The following is a 17116-nucleotide window of genomic DNA, read 5'->3' as shown; positions in this document are numbered from 1 at the left end:
GGCCACCACTATTCACATCCTTAATCGATCCTCTACATTGGCCATGGTTGGTATGACATCTTTTGAGGCTTACTTTGAACAAAAGCTGCATGTTTCTTATTTTAAGGTGTTCAAGTGTGATGCTTATGTTCACATCCTGAAGAAAAAGAGCCTTTCAATCTGTCCATATGCTTTTATATTTGTTGCACTCTTAACACCTTTCAGATGACCGAGTGTCATACTATCTCTACTATGGATCCACATTAGATAACTTCCAAACATGTTGATTCACCAACAGTAGATGCTTCCAAATGTCGATAATTGATTGCGTCTTTGATATGGCTTCTTAACACCCAGCTTGATTTGCGCTTTCCAATTGGTTTGCTTGCAAGGTTTATAAGTGAGACCAAGAAGGTTCATTGATAGGCTGCCTTGCAATTTCTCTGGTTTCTCAAGGAAACCCCTAGCCTTGGCCTACTTTGTCCAACAAGTACAAGTTATTCAACTTTGGTGATTCAAGGTTGGACAAACTCAGCTGTGATGTTGATCATAGGCAATCGACGACATGCCATTGTTTCCTACTAGGTGTAGATATTATCTCTTGGAGTAGCAAGAAGCAATCAATTGATGTCAGTTGTAACCAGCCTTCCTTCCGTGGATGGGTGGTAAATCCCTAATGCCTACTTAATTACAGCAGAAAACAATTAATGCAAATCTGAAAATACAAATTTACCTACTGATCTTGGACAATGCACACCCGATTGGCCCCAAAAATCACACTCCTTTCAGTATTTCTTAAGCTTTATTGAAGAAGAAGTTGATTTACACTGGGATTCTCCCGATCCTCTTCGCAATCCAAACTCCCCTTGCTGTCCAAAGTGACTAGCAAGTCTTCAATCTATTTTGCCCCATGATTCAAGCACTTAATTGGCCTTCACCCACTTCATAGACGATGGAAATGCCCCAAATTCAATGGTTGGCTAGTCCTCCACCTGAATTTAGCTAAATTTCATCTTCAACCTTGTTGAATCTAAGTCTTGGAGCTTCCAATTTCTGGCACGCTTCCCAAGGATGCTGCTAAACCCTAATTTCTGCTGTAAATTAGGGTTTACAGCTAGATAAATTTGCAATTTCTCAGCCTCCAAGGGTCCAAATGCTGAGATCTTCGGAGCAAGGTTGTGAAATGGCTGGGAGATGAGAGAGAAAATTGTAGAGAGAGAAAATTCAGAGTTTTGTCGCGAAGAATGACTGAAAATCAGTCAAATGCAGCTGCTGCCCTGCCACAACAGCTTGTAGATGCAAAGAACTGAAAAAAATCAATCATTTACTACTGTTGCCCTGTCTCAACAACCTATAGATGCTATCACCTACTATTGATTGGTCTTCTCCTGCCCTTGGCTGCCTCAGAAGGTCCTCTAATGGCTGCAAATCAGATCACCAGCATCTCCTCCCTCTCTCTTGCAAGCTGAATACCTAAAAAATGCCTCTCTAGCCTCTAAAGACGTTTTCCGGCCTTAAATGGGTATTTTTTACAAGTGGCAACCTTCCCAAATGGTTTTTCCAACATTAGTCATAATTAAATATTAATTTTCAATCTTTAAATACTGAAAATTAATCGAATAATTATTTCGATGCCTTGAAAAATGATCTAACTGGCCAATAATTAAATTGGCTAGGCAACTTCCATTGCCAAGTGTCTCTACGCCATCTTTGACCATTAAATTGGCATTAGGTACCATTAAACACCACTTCTCTAATGTCACTAACTCGCACTTATGGCCAAATGAATGACCTAGGCCAACACCTGACACTAGATACCACCAAGTACCTGTACGGCATAACTTATAGCAACTTTTGCATTTCGCATCCCGTGATTTCTTCGGGTCCCGAGCTCGTAAATTTACTTTAACCCCAGTTGCACCTCACATGTGCAACATTTACTTAATCATGTGATTAAAAATTAATCCACAGGTTAAGTGAGGTTTCAAAAATACATGTCCTCATGACACCAGTCTTCAAGAAAGGCTGAGTGTTGAGCAACGTCTTCTACCACTTGTGAGACCGTATGGCTTCAAAGATTGTTAGGTGAGCTTGGTTGTTCATAGCCTCAAGCTACCACACTTCTATGTGACATTGAGAGTTGCATAGCCTTGGCACAGAAACCAGTAACTCATGCAAGGACAAAGCACATAGAGATCCAATACACTTCATCTAGCAGAAAATCACTCACACACACACACACACACACACACAAAATGAAAATCCTTTCTTGTGTGCTCCTCGTCATGCTCCTGGTTGCTCCTCAACATCACCTATCTACTGCAATGTGAGACAAGGGGAGGGGGAGAGAGAGAGAGTGTGTGTGTGAGAGCAGGCATGTGGTGGGGGATAAGGGGGTGGATGACTAGGGGAGAGAGAGAGTCTTAAATGTCGGATGCATGGTGGTCAAGGAGAGATAAAGTCGTTTAATTTTAAAACTTGAAAATTGTAAGGCGATGAGGCTTGGGTGTATTGTAAGGATGCCATATAAGATTGGTGTTAGCATAGGTAGATTCATGGATCATTGGATGGGACCATTGTTGTGGAGTATTGTAAGATAGAGGATAATTTGGTACATCTACTTACCAGGGCACATCCTCTAAGCCATTCGTCGTTAACATTTCATATCCCTCAGCCTCGTGCCACATCCAAGACCTAAAAGGGAGTATTAGCAATTTGGGCACCTCTTAGATGAGCACTGGCTCAAGCAAGCACAATACGCAGCATTGTGGACACCGAGGCAAACAAGTCGAGCAGCCTACAAGGCATCATGGGCAGTAGGCAATAGGCAATAGGCAACAGACCAATCAAGCAAACACCTCAGGCAAAAAACAAGAGCGGGCAAACACCTCGAGCAGTAAACAAGAGCAACGCAAGCAGCAAGCAAACACCTCAAGCAGCAGACAAGAGTAGCACAAGCAAGTGTAATCAGACTGCCACATGGCAAGCAGCCCAATCAGCCTCGTTGGCTGCATTTAATGCAGGCCAACTAAATGTTTTGCCCTTTTCTTTCCTCCTACTAATAGGCACTTTCTACCCATTCTCTCGCACTTCCATTTTGTGTAGGATGAGAGTTCTTCTAGCCGTTTATACGTATACAACCCATTGTATATACTTTGTGAAACCAGTGTTCCTTCTTGGATAGGGTGGTGAATAACCCGATTAAGCACTGATTACGACAAGCAATAAATTTACATAAACTAAAAATACAACTGTTACCGCTTAATCTTGGATGTTGGTTATGCTTGTCCAAGGAACTATCAACCAAATACTTGGTCTTAAAAACCCACTTCACACCAATCACCTTCCGCTTCTATGGACATGAAACCAACTCCGGAGTCTGGTTGCACGCAATCGCATCAAGGTCCTCCTACATAGCATGGCTCCAAACATCCTGTGCAAGCAAAAGCCTCATCAATTGTAGTAGGTGTTGTGCTAAGAAATGCACTTAGCCACTTAAACGGCCCCAAAACATGCTTATTTTAGGCTTATTTTAGCCAAAACCCTAAAACGGGGAGCAGATCGAGAAAGTTAAGTGGGAGAGGATCTAGAACCCTAATTTTCTATAAATTGGCAGCCAGCCCTCCACTCCAATCTCGTTTTTGCAAGTTTCAAGTGTTACCAGCTTGCTGCCCACACCCCGGTCACGGAGGACATCTCAGCCCTTGCTGTCCATCACTGTTCCCTACAGTCTGGCGCCTATTTCCAGCCCTCCACACGCTAATTGCTGTTGTTTCTGCCTGGCGACTGACTGTTGTTCATCTGCGCTGCTGTCGTACAGCCTGCCACGCCAGCAAACTGCTGCGTTTGCAGGCTCCAACTGCTACCCTGACAATTTTCACTCTCCTGTCTGCAATCGCTGCAGTTTTTCTCTCTCCTGCAGGCTGCCTTGCCTACGTTTTCAGTCTCTCTCTCCTGCAGGCTCCGTTTTTAGTCTTTCTCTCTTCTGCAAGCTGTCCTACCTGCGTTTTCAGTCTTTCTCTCTCCTCCAGGCTCCGTTTTTAGTATTTCTCTCTCATGCAGGCTGTCCTGCCTGCGTTTTTAGTCTTTATCTCTCCTGCAGGCTCCGTTTTTTAGTCTCTCTCTCCTCACTGTTGTCTGCATCAGATCCAGCTTCTCACTGCTGCATTTGCTGGTGTTCGACATCCGGAGGTTGCCTTGCTGCGATTCGGGATCCGTTCGGAGTACGACACACTCTCCAGCTCATTACCCCTGCCCTGATCCTAGAGATACAGGAATTCGAGATTCAATATTCATTCACTGCATAGTGTGTTTGCTACATCGTATTATTAGTAGTCATATCATTTCATTTATTCACTGTGTTCATTGTCTCTAAGTTACTCTAACCCTAACCCTAACTGTGTTCTTTTTATCAGTCTGTGCTTTGTCGTACGGTTTCTGTTTATGTTTCTGTATTAGGGTATTTTTCTTTACATGGTATCGAAGCCTGGTACTCTCTGAGAAACTTAGGCCTTTGATCTGAAAGCTCTTCGCAAGAAGCAAGAACAGTAGGTTCAAATGACTTCGAACACATCAACACCGATTCAGTCTCCAGATCAGCCTTTGCCGAGAACCGAGCGAGAGTGGGCCGATCAGCTTGCTCCACAAAGTTTCGACGTGGAGGGAGAAGCATCTGAGTACATGGAAGAAAAGATAGGCAAGTTGACCTCTAAGGAATACAAACTGATCATAGCCTATTGACAAAAAAAGATTGAGCAGCTCGACCGAAGGATTGCCCTTCAAGAAAAGCTTCTAAATGAAGGTATGTATGGATTTCACTCTTCAAATATTGCGCGTAAGTTTGATGATGTTGCAAGGCCGTCGAGACCTCCATTAGGGATGGGCCCCCCTCTTGGAGAGTAAGATCCAGAGTATGTTCCATTTTTTCAGACTCTTCCGTCCTCTCCGGTGCAAGGTACTTTTGATTCGTCTTTTGTGCCTTCTTCTTTTACCTCTTCTGTTTTGCAATATACTGATAGAGATCATGTGGAAGAAAGAGTCCAGTCTGTTGACTACGAAAAAGGTCCTCTAGAGGACCAATTCTTATATGTTAACACACGTCGCAGGGATTATAAGAAAAAGCCAGGTAACTCTTCTTCTGTCCTTTCTTCTTTTCCGTCTACTTCACATAATCAAATTGACCTCACTTTCAGAACCTACCCACCCCACCACATTTTTCCGCTACTTCACCACTTCCATTTACACCATTTACATTTCCATTTTAGACACCTCATGTCGCACCGCACATCACACCGGGGGGTTATGGAAACATAGGCACATCCTTTAGGACCTCATCCTTCCCTCAACCGGGTGGTGTTCCACCTACCTCATACACACTTTCAGGATCATTGCAGCCTAGGTATCCCACTCAGTCTCTCCTGAGTGTGGATCAATTGCCTCCACAGTTTGCCTCCATGGCATTGCCTAGTGGACCTTCTGGTCATAATGCTGTGTCCCAGCCTTACTTTGGGCAAGGCTACTGTGTCCCAGTGCCTCCACCTACACCTGCACCTTATGGAAACATTCATGTTCCAGTCTTAGGCACAAGAACCAACTCTAAAACAACCATTTTTACCAAAGAGTCTATCTTTGGATTCATAGGCTTTATCCAATTATGACTATCATCCCTTGATATAGCATCAACATAGTAAGAAGACTCTCCACAATCTGTAACCATGAAATAAACAAGAGATGGTGTGTATCTTTCTAGTGGTCTAGAGACTTGTGAAGCATCTCAACATTGGCTCAACTTGAGCCCTTCGTCTGTGTCGTCGGACCAGCCCGTCCGACTCCCAGGATAGGACCACCCGATTTCTGGAGTCGGACCGTCTGACTCCGAGAATTGGACCACTTTTTCCGATCCGATTCCCAGAATCGGATCACTCCCAGAATCGGACCACTCCCAGAATCGGACCACGTGTCCTAGTCCCAGATTTGGACCACTGAATTCCCAAGTCCTCTGACGATCAGGTCACATTGTTCCTAAATAAACTCCCCAAGAAATACTTCAATTTTGTGGAAGGAATAGTTTCAAAGCCTACCACGCCTACATTCTATGAATTTGAGTGTCAGTTGTTGCGTTACGCATGGTTGTTCGATCATTTTCATATGAATTCCTCTTCAGAGGGGGCTCTTCTTGCTCATTCTCAGAAAGGGCAACAAGGAAAGGGTAAACCAAACCAAACCTCCACTCAAAATCAAAATCAAACTTAAAAGCTAAATCAATCTGGGGATTCTCAAGGAAACTCCCAGTCACAACTCAAACCTGGGTGGCAGAATGTACCTAAAAAGAATAGGTATTGTCAACATTGTCAAAAGGGTGGCCATTTTGACGGCAAGTGTCAATCAAAGGCACGAGGCACAACACCAAAACCTAAGTCTCAGACCCCCGCCCCTCGGTTGGGCAATCCCCAATAAGGGAGGCAAGGTGATGGCAAGGGGCAGTTTAAAGGTCAGACTCACACTGCCACCGCACAGTCATCTCAGTCGACAACGTTCTCAACTCCAGAGGGCTTGTCTGACTGGTCTGCAGAGGCCCATATTGTCTCCATAGAGACATCAGATGTGAGTCTCGTCCACATCTGTGAGCTGCCTCCCGACAAGGTTACTACAGATGCCCACTCGTCATAGCCGAGCACTTCAACTCCAGTTTGGATTGTGGACAGTGGAGCTACACATCACATGACTCCTATAGAGAACATTTTCCGTACCCGAGCCCTTGCAGCTGGGCGGGTCCGTGTAGGAAACAACTCCTCGGTCAAGATTCAGGCTCAAGGTTGCGTCAATTTTGCCACTGACAAGGGTTTGACTTCGCTCAACAATGTATATCATGTCCCTCAGCTTGGGGTGAACTTGTTATCTGTTCAGCAACTTTGCCGGTTGGGGCGAGCAGTTTTCTTTACAACGACCACAGTCGAGGTCCTTGACTCTCTGACTGAATTAGTGATTGCTCGCAGTGAGGCACAGTCTAATGGCCTATACCACATGACACTTTCTGACCGAGCCGACCGCCAAAGGCTCCGTGTTCCATAGCTTCCAAGCCTTAGCCACATCTCGGGAGCCTGCACACAATGAGCGTCTGGCATTTTCGCTTAGGGCATCTTGGTTATGACTCATTTTATGAGTTGTCACGTCGTGAGCTAGTTGAGGGCCTTCCACGCCTGAAGCTAGCTCGAGATGTCTGTAAAGCCTGTCAGCTCGGAAAGCAGCACCGTACCCCATTTCCTCAGCAGTCTACACATAGAGCTCAGGAGCCTCTTAGATTGATTCACGTTGATCTTTGTGGACCAACATCCACTACTGCTTTGAACGGCGCACTGTACTTCTTTTTGATAGTGGATGATCATTCTCGATACATGTGGATGTACTTCCTCAAGCATAAGTCAGATGCTTTCACATTTTTTTCTGCTTGGGTGCTGTTGGTTCATAATCAACTCCCCCTCTCAGAATGGAATCGTAGAGCGTAGGAACCGCACAGTCATGGAAATGGCACGCTCTATGCTGTTTGCAGCAGAGCTTCCTGAGCGCCTTTGGGTCGAGGCTGTTAACACTTCGGTGTACATCCTCAATTGGTGCCCAACTGCGGCTCTTCCTCAGAAGACCCCGTATGAGGCATTTTTTGGCTCTCGGCCTGTTATTTCCCATTTCAGAGCCTTCGAGTGTCATGCGTACACACACACGCCTGATGACAAGATAGGTAAGCGTACTCCCCGAGCTGATCTCCTTATTTTTGTGGGATATTCCTCTGAAGCGAAAGCCTATCATTTGTTCGATCCTCGGACAAACAAGGTGATCGTTAGGCGGGATGATGTTTTTGACAAGAGGGATACCCTAGGACAGCCCTTCGATACACACCTATCGTTCTGTTGTAGGAAAACTTCTTTGGTTAATTCACACTAGGCCAAATTTAGCTTACTCAATTAGCATACTCAGTCAGTATTTCACAGCACCTAGGATGTCACATTGGATTGCATGTCTTTGTGTGTTGCGTTATTTGCGGTGTACTTTTTCTTATGGCTTGACATATGGTTCTGGTTCATGTTTGTAGGGGTACACTGATTCTAATTGGGCAAGAGATCCTGACACCCGGGTTCCCATGGCAGCTATCTCTTTACCTTGAGCATGGCTCCCATTTCTTGGTCCAACCGTAAGCAAGAGATGGTGGCGGCTTCCACGGCCGAGGCTGAATATCAAGCTCTCTTCGATGGCACCACCGAGGCCATCTATCTGAGGAGTTTACTAGCGGCGCTTCATTTTCCATGTGACTCTCCCACAGTTGTCTACTGCAACAACCAGAGTGCTATTGCCCTTGCGGGCAATCCGATCATCACACCACAGACACGGCATGTGGGAGTCCACTTCCACTTTTCCAAAGAGCAGGTTGAGCTAGGTACTATTTGCCTAGAGTTTGTGCCTTCATCAGATAATTTTGCAGATATCTTGACCAAAGCAGTCAACCGGCCGGTTCTTCAAAACCTGCTAACCAGGATCGGCTTGCGTACAGCCTCCCCTACTTCTTCAGCTTGACAGGGAGAGAGTGCTTCCCTCTTGCTTTCCCTTCCAGTTTGAGAGGGGGCGGCTCCTACTCTTGATCGTGACAGTGATGATGCTTACAGTTTTTTAGACATTACATTCACTTATTCTTTTGTATTGTATTATGGGCATTTGTAACTTCATCCGCACTATCAGGATGACCTGATTGTAAAAGGACACTTGGACAAGTGAACACTTTCCCTGCGAGGGCATTGTCCCAGTGGCACTGTTGCATAGCATATTGCATGAGCATGACATCTTGCATCTCCCTTTGCATTACCCTATGCATTGGCATTCTGTTCATGTCAACATGCATCTGCGCACATTTATCCCTTTTCGGTCTTTTGGAGTGGTCGACTCTAGGATCCACCATAGTCATAGCATAACACATGGCGATTCTCCTAAAGGCAGTTTTCCTACCCTTGCTTGCTTGCTTGCTTTGCTTGTCTTGCTAAGCCCACCGTTTTTTTTTTTGCCTCTCACATATTCAACACATGATTCGCACATACACTCACTTTTATCATCCTTAGGCACTTATCCTCGTCAGTGCGAGGGATTGGCTTGCTACTTTTGTGAATAACTTGGGTTTAAAACTCTCTTTATCTTTTCATATCTGTCCCTTAATCGGCCGCTGCCCCTATATTACTTATGTATTTTCAAAACATTTTTTTTTTTAAAAACAAAACAAAACAAACAAGTCCATTGTTGATTCCATCCGCCTTTGTAGGCCTTGGTAGGCCCTTGGGCAGCCGACGAGCACCCTTGGTCCGATGCCCTGACTTCTCTGGGGTGATCACTTGGGCTCCCTTAGTAAGATATCCATCGCCTCTGTAGTCTTGGTAGGTCACTGGGCAGCTGACATGCACCTTTTGTCCAATGCCCTGGCTGCTTTGGGGCGGGGCGCCTTGGGGTAAATCAAATTTTAGGCTGGCCTACTTTTCTCGCCCTATTTTGGGCCTAAGAGGGGGTGTTGAGCTAAGAAATGCACTTAGCCACTTAAACAACCCTAAAACATGCTTATTTTAGCCAAAACCCTAAAGCGGGGAGCGGATTGAGAAAGTTAAGTGGGAGAGAATCTAGAACCCTAGTTTTCTATAAATTGATAGCCCGCCCTCCACTCTTTTACAATCTCATTTTTGCAGGTTTCAGGTGTTACGAGCTTGCTGCCCACACCCCGGTCACGGAGGACATCTCAACCCTTGCTGTCCATCATTGTTTCCTACAGTCTGGCGCCTGTTTCCAGCCCTCCACACGCTGATTGTTGTTATTTCTGCTTGGCGACTAACTGCTGTTCATCTACACTATTGTCGTACAACCTACCACGCCAGCAAACTGCTGCATTTGCAGGCTCTAGTTGCCACCCTGACAGTTTTCTCTCTCCTGTCTGCAATCGCTGCAGTCTTTCTCTCTCCTGTAGGCTGTCCTGCCTACATTCAATCTCTCTCTTGCAGGCTCCATTTTTAGTCTTTCTCTCTCCTACAGGCTGTCATGCCTGCGTTTTTAGTCTTTCTCTCCTACAAGCTCCGTTTTTTAGTCTTTCTTTCTCCTCACTGCTGTCTGCATCAGATCCAGCTTCTCACTGCTACGTTTGCTGGTGTTGGACATCCGGAGGCTACCTTGCTGCGATTCGAGATCCGTTTGGAGTACGACACACTCTCCAGCTCATTACCCCTGCCTTAATCCTAGAGATACAGGAGTTTGAGGTTCAATATTCATTCACTGTATAGTGTGTTTCCTGCATAAGCATCATATTATTAGTATTCATATCATTTCATTTATTCACTATGTTCATTGTCTCTGAGTTACTCTAACCCTAACCCTAACTGTGTTCTTTTTATCAGTCTGTGCTTTGTTGTATGGTTTCTGTTTATATTTTTGTGTTAGGGTATTTTTATTTACAGTAGGCTCATGATCTGGAGAATCCATGACATAAGAGCATATTTACACAAAGTAAACTTTCCTACTGGGCCTAATATCTTGGCTGATCTATGTGGGTTTAAAGATGTTTCACGAAAGTGAGTAACACCTGCTTTCTCCATGAGCGGTCAATACCAACAAGGAATGGTGATAGACTCATCCTATTGCGAAGAAGACCAAGAGGCCTCTAGTACCTATAAAAAGGGGAGAAGGGGATGGAGGGGGAGGAATCGAGGATGAGGAAGGGATGCCAATAGGTAACCGAGAAGGAAGGGATGGAGCTAATGGTGGGGGAAGGAAGGGGAGGGAGGGGGGAGGGATGTGTGTGGGAGGGTCGGTCACAAAGAAGAACCACCTACACAAGAAGAACCATCAATGGCATCATTCCTTCTTACTAGGTAAACGTACATCGCCCTCATTGAAAGAAGAGGGCTCCTCCACAAACAACTCAAGCCCCCCAAAAGACGCCTAAGGGGATGGGGAGGGAGTAGAAACACTAGCGATGAAGAAGGAATAGAGGAGCCATTAAGAATGTAAGAGGAGTAAAAAGGGGAGAAGGGGATGGAGGGGGAGGAATCAAGGATGAAGAAGGGATGCCAATAGGTAACCGAGAAGGAAGGGATGGAGCTAATGGTGGGGGAAGGAAGGGGAGGGAGGGGGCAAGGATGTGTGTGGGAGGGTCAGTCACAAAGAAGAACCACCTACACAAGAAGAACCATCAATGGCATCATTCCTTCTTACTGGGTAAACGTACATCACCCTCATCGAAAGAAGAGGGCTCCTCCACAGACAACTCAAGCCTCCCAAAAGACGCCTAAGGGGATGGGGAGGGAGTAGAAACACTAGCAATGAAGAAGGAATAGAGGAGTCATTAAGGATGTAAGAGGAGTAAAAAGGGGAGAAGGGGATGGAGGGGGAGGAATCGAGGATGAAGAAGGGATGCCAATAGGTAACCGAGAAGGAAGGGATGGAGCTAATGGTGGGGGAAGGAAGGGGAGGGAGGGAGGGAGGGAGGGATGTGTGTGGGAGGGTCAGTCACAAAGAAGAACCACCTACACAAGAAGAACCATCAATGGCATCATTAGAGGCTGAAGCCTCATCAAAGATAACATCCCAACTCACATCAATCTTTCGTGTCGACAAGTCGTAGAGCCTATGGCCCTTCATGGTCATGCTATAACCTACAAGCTTCTTTGACTTTGAGTGAAGTTTGTTGTCTCCTTTCTTCTTGTCCACACGGACATGAGTATCACACCCAAAGATGCAAAAGTGGAATGCAAAAGGCTTCTTCCCAAATAAAGCCTCATATGGGGTCTTTTCTTGATTCCTACAATGTAGAACTTGGAGACTTATTGCAAATATGCACTACTATAGGAATTGCCTCACCCCAAAGGATATGAAGTAGACGCCAATGCTCCAAAATCGATCAGGCCATCTCAAGCATGGTCCAATTGCCATGCTCCACCACACCATTCTCTGATGGTGAGTTCACATGGGAATACTCCACCCAAATGCCGTGATTCCTACAAAACTTAGAAAAAACGTTAGAGCAAAACTTGCCACCATGGTCAGCTCTAACCACCATGGTCAGCTTGTACACCCTGAACCTTGAAAGACATTTGTATTTCAGCAAAAAACCTTTAAAACACAAATATTGATGATGATCAGCAGCTCTGAAATGATGCCATGAAGACAAGCGATAGTTGTCAATAGGGTGCCTCAGCAGTAGAAGGCTGGACAGCACTCCACAGATTGTGATATCCACTAGTAGGGGGACAATAGTGGGATGTAGGCGTCAGCTGTTGAATGAAGATAGACTATTCATGATAAGAAAGCAACTACGCAGCCCATCCATTTATAAATGAGAAACCAACCAAAGTTTGTGGCACAAACTTTGTGGCATTTTGAGTTTTGGGGCTGTTTATAATGATCTTATTAACGCCAAATGTGTAATGAGCCTGTTTTAGCTTAACAACACCCAAGTCCATTACAACAGGATCTCAAAGGTCGTTCTCAATGAGAATGACAGTAGATAGAAAATTTGGCAAGCCTTGAACATTCATGGAGGGTGACTTGGCTAAAATGGCAAATGAACTCCAACACATCAGTACCTTGCTTAGAGCTCTATGAGACTAGAGTCGGCAAGTCTCTTGCACAGCGTGCTTAACACCCGAAATACTTGCTTAATTCTGTGACAAGATAATATAAGGAAATTTGTAGTCCAAACTTTTGTGGCTTAAGTTGATACCTGTAGAATGTGATATGTGTGACCGATAAATTACTCTCTCACCTCTAGAACGACCAAACTTTTGTGGCTTAAGATACAAATAGTGAGAAATGGTTACAAACAAAGTCACATGGAAGCTCAATCTCCAAGTGTATGTGCAATGTAACTGGAAAGGTTTTGCAGTTCCGATGAGGAAACTGGAAACGACAGATGCTCTTCATGCTTGGCCTACTAGTCACTCTAAGGTAACAAGAGGCTATCAAAATGGGGAAGAAGTACCTGATCAGATGGTGAAGAGAGAGTAACTCTTATCAATTCACAAGAGGCTATTAAAAAGGGGGGAAGGGGGTGGGGGGGCGGTACACCTGATCAGATGCTGACGAGAGGAACTCTATCAATTCGTCCAGCTCCGTCGCCATCTTGTCTGCGTCGTGCGCACGGTAGAGAGGGAAGGAGAACGAAGTTATTGCGTCTCTAGACGTCTTTAGAAAGAAACAGTTGTCGTCGAGCAATCTCTTGCACAGAAGCGTGTCAAGGCAAGGCTTTAGGAAAGGGCAGCAATCTGCCTCGTTCCCAGAAGTGCGAGTGTTTGCTCACAATCTATACTATTAGTTAAGGAGAGGTCGGGGCCAGGTGCCACGTGGCAGCCCCCACCTCCCCCAAAAAAAAAAAGAGAATGCAGGGACGGGTGCCACGCGTCCAGCACCCGCCCCCCGCAAATATCGCGCCCACCCCGGCGGCGAGTCTAGGCGTAGAGCGTCTAGTCAAAAATAAATGGAAGGGTTTTGCACAATATAATAGGGCACTCTATGTGCAATGACGTGCAAACACCCCCCGCCCCAATCAATGTATGCTTGTAACAAGTGGAACAAACAAATGACACACTTTGTGTGATGTGGCATCAAGCAATGATGGAAAGAGAGATAGAGAAACACAAAGAAAGAGAGGTTTATCTGTTGGGCAAGAGGTCTGATATTGCACGCACTATCTCACCTCAATAAAGCCTATGAAATTTTAAAATTGCAAGTAGTTGATGCTTGCTTTTCTCACAATTCATTTGCAAAGTGACACCTACCTTACACCTTCATATATCCCTCTCATGCTTGTGTTGTGTTGGGACCATAACTTGAGTATAAAACCACATATTTGGAGCTTTGGATGTTTGTTTTACTAGGGATAGACCTTCACAAGACAAAAAATATTCATATAAGGAACTAGTTATGGAGAGTGGATTTCTTATGCTATTAAAATATCACCTCTCAAAAGAAAGGATATCCTAATGCACTAGAAAGTTGTTTTCAACAAAGAGTTTACTAGCTAGGCCCCTATTGTGGGTGCCTTAATGATTCAAGTAGAGGTTTATATTTATGTAGGCAAGCATTAGCTACATATAGTTCAAGATTGGGGCATCCTAGTCTCAAGGAGGGCCCTATGGGTGTATTTGAGAGTAGATGAGGCCATTATTGGACTATTGGTCATCTATACTGGTGATAGCTAGCAATAGAGAATACAATTTTGAAGCACCTTGGCTTAGTCTCTACACTGAGTTGATCACTAGATAGTAGTTGGGGGGAATTTTAATATGATGTAGCCTTTGGAGGACAAAAGGGCAAATGCATCAAGATTATCATAGAAAAAGAGATCAAATCTTATCTTCTAGATTAGGGGACAATAGCCCTAATTCATGATAGAGTTCGGTAGGCTAGTTGGCTCTCTCCAATTCCCCAAAGGGGACTTCATGGTTGGGGCCAAGGTATTCTCTTGTATTGCAAGTTTTACATGGATGATTGGGCCTATGATAGAGGAGACCTAGTTGAGAGTGTTCCCAATGTCACTTTATTAGGTCATGCCCCCAATGATATCGATTCTTTTAGAGGGAGTCAAGGGAACCACTACTCGTGTAAGAGTTCCTACTCATTTGTATTATGATGATGATCTTACGGAGGTCATTGACAAGTTTTGTGGGACAAGGCCCTTTTCATCTAGCAAGGTACCTAGGGACTTGGACGAGTGCCTGCAACAAATCAACTCTTTTTCGTAAAGAAGGCTAGGACTACGAGAGAGGGTCTCCCAAAGAGATAGAGCTTCATTTGGTAGCACTTCAAAGATAGAAGGGAAGGCATCCAAGATGCAGGTGGATGGTTGAGAAGATGCATGTTGCCAAAGCAAAGAAAGATGCTATGGAGATCATATCAATGTATAAGTGCCATGAAAAGGCTTCTTTCCAAATTAGATAGGGGATGGAGTAAACAATAATCTTTTTTGCACCACAAATGCTAAATACTCCACATTGGGTGACCATAGATTATTATACCACCCTATTGGGCTCAATGACTAACCTCCGAGTTTTGAGAGAGATACAGAGGCTATGTGGCAGAGTACCAAGAAAGTGGTCATAAAGAGTATCAATAGATGTTGGAGGGCCCCTTATTAGAGGATAAGCTTCTAGAGGCTTTACTGACCTTGCCCTCAAGGAAGTGCCCAAGTGATGGTGGATTAGACATGGCCTTCTTATTGAGGTAGCGAGACTTGGTCAAATTTTGGTACTAGGAGACATACCATGAAGGTTGTTAGAGGGATTGAATTCACCTCATCCCAAAAGGAATTGGAGATAGATTGGAGATTACTGAGTGGAAACTAATCACTTAGCTTGAAATAGCATATAGATCCTTGCTAAAGCCATCAATCTCAAATAATCTCTTATGGTACAAGCTTCATCCACCCTACCTAGACAAGTTTTGTTCAAAAAAGTAGCATCCTTGACAATCTTCTGACCTTTTAGGAATCCATGGCTATTGCACAATACAAGAGGCAAGACCCAATTGTGTTACTTCTCAATTTTGAGAAGGCTTATGACAAAGATGGTTGGGAATTTTTTGAGGACACACCATGCTAAGGATGACTTTTCCAAAGCAATGGATTGAAGGTGCAGCAACTCTTTATGGTTCTAGAGATATAGATTTAGAACTCAAAGGTCAATAGACAAGGATGCCCCTCTTGAACCTTTTCTTTTTCCATTTGTAGCAAAGGCCATAAGCTCTTTTCTAAGGGATAGATCTACAGGTGCCATTGGCATTACGCTTCCCATCCTAGAGTTTCAAGAGTTGTTGGATGTAGAATTTGCAGTGTTAAAATGCGTGGATCTAGAGCATGGCAGCTATGGAGGTTGGAAGATGAAGACTAAGTTCATAGTGACATGGATAATGACTAGACCAAATGTCACACAAGTGAATTAGGTTCCAAGATAGATTATTTTGGGCTCATAAACACAATCTTGTGTAAGAGACTGGTAATGACAATGACACTAACTGAAAGCACACAGCATCATGATATTGCATTCATCATCTAAAAGTGATAGTCAAGTACAATGCTTTATAGAATTTGGGTTGTTCCACTCTCCTCGCTATGTATATGGGATTCAAGACATCTCTTCTTGGAGCATACATCATTTATCTATTTCTCAACACCCCCCCTCAAATGATGAGTCCCTACACTTGTTGGCTTTTACCCCCCCTACATGGTGACATGGCCCGAGAGACTAGCTCATAGGCAACCTAGTCAAGTTAAACCTTGAAACTTTACATCTTTTGGCAAGGGTTTTTTTTACAAACCAAATCCTTTAAGGGAAAAACATATGAAAGATACAATGAAAATTCTTTAAAACAATCTATTAGAGTTATTGATGGTAGCGAAAGCATCATCATCTTCTTATTCTTCTTCATTCATTCATGAACTAGTTTTGGTGGTGATCATTCTGCATCTACTCTACTTTTCTTGTGGAAAGATTCACTGGCTGTATGGCCACTCTTGCCACAGTAATGACATATAATCCAATCCTTGTTGTTGTTGGTGCTAAGTCCTCGACCACGGCCTCTTGCTCCATAAGTGCCCTTAGTGTACAAGAGACTATTGTTGGTGGTGTGTTCCTTTGTATCCTTGTTTTTAACCTTGCTTTCTCCATCAAGTAGTGAGTGCTCAATATCTTTAAGTGAGAGACTTGGAACATTACTTAGGGTGGACACAATATTCTCATATGGATCCTCTTTTAAACTTGCAAGTAATACACCTATTGCTTCATATTCATCAATATTCTTCTTAAGAGTTGCAAGCTGGGTTTTTAGGCTCTTGAACTTGTTAATGTGTATGGTTATGGAAGGACTATCTTTTATATCTAGTTTATAAAATTGCATGAGTAAATTTACATTTGAATTCTTTACTTGGGTACCAAAGATCCTGTCAATTTCCTCCCAAGCAGTTCGAGCATCTCTAATGCCAGAGATATGATGTAGCACATCAACACTTAGTCCCCAGGCAATGATACCTAGTGCCTTGTTATTCATTTTCTTCCATTCTTTGTTTTTTGGTGGAGCTACTGCAAGGATCCCGCTTTCCGAATCTTCTTTCTCGCCATCTACATCACCT

The 17116-nt window shown here is 44.1% G+C and overlaps 1 protein-coding gene across 3 annotated transcripts in view; it reads right to left on the bottom strand.

Annotated features, from left to right (window-relative positions):
• The window catches only part of LOC148027453 (ARM repeat superfamily protein), a 58842-nt gene extending 45575 nt beyond the window's left edge, over nucleotides 1–13267 (bottom strand). Inside the window, exon 1 of one of the 3 annotated variants that reach the window (XM_087689148.1) lies at nucleotides 13060–13267. In XM_087689148.1, the coding sequence (XP_087545274.1) occupies nucleotides 13060–13113 (54 nt within the window). In that variant the 5' untranslated portion in view covers nucleotides 13114–13267. Of the gene's footprint in view, nucleotides 1–11853; nucleotides 12558–13059 lie in introns of those variants that run through there. The other 2 variants (XM_087689146.1, XM_087689147.1) reach the window with 2 other exon arrangements.
• Nucleotides 13268–17116: the final 3849 nt, after the last annotated feature.

The sequence above is a fragment of the Lygodium microphyllum genome, chromosome 12 (assembly GCF_053477565.2).
Source record: "Lygodium microphyllum isolate KBCC chromosome 12, Lygodium_microphyllum_v1.1.10, whole genome shotgun sequence".
Taxonomy (NCBI): Eukaryota; Viridiplantae; Streptophyta; class Polypodiopsida; order Schizaeales; family Lygodiaceae; genus Lygodium; species Lygodium microphyllum.
Note: the sequence above shows the minus strand (reverse complement) of the source record. Positions and strands in the feature narration are given on the sequence as shown.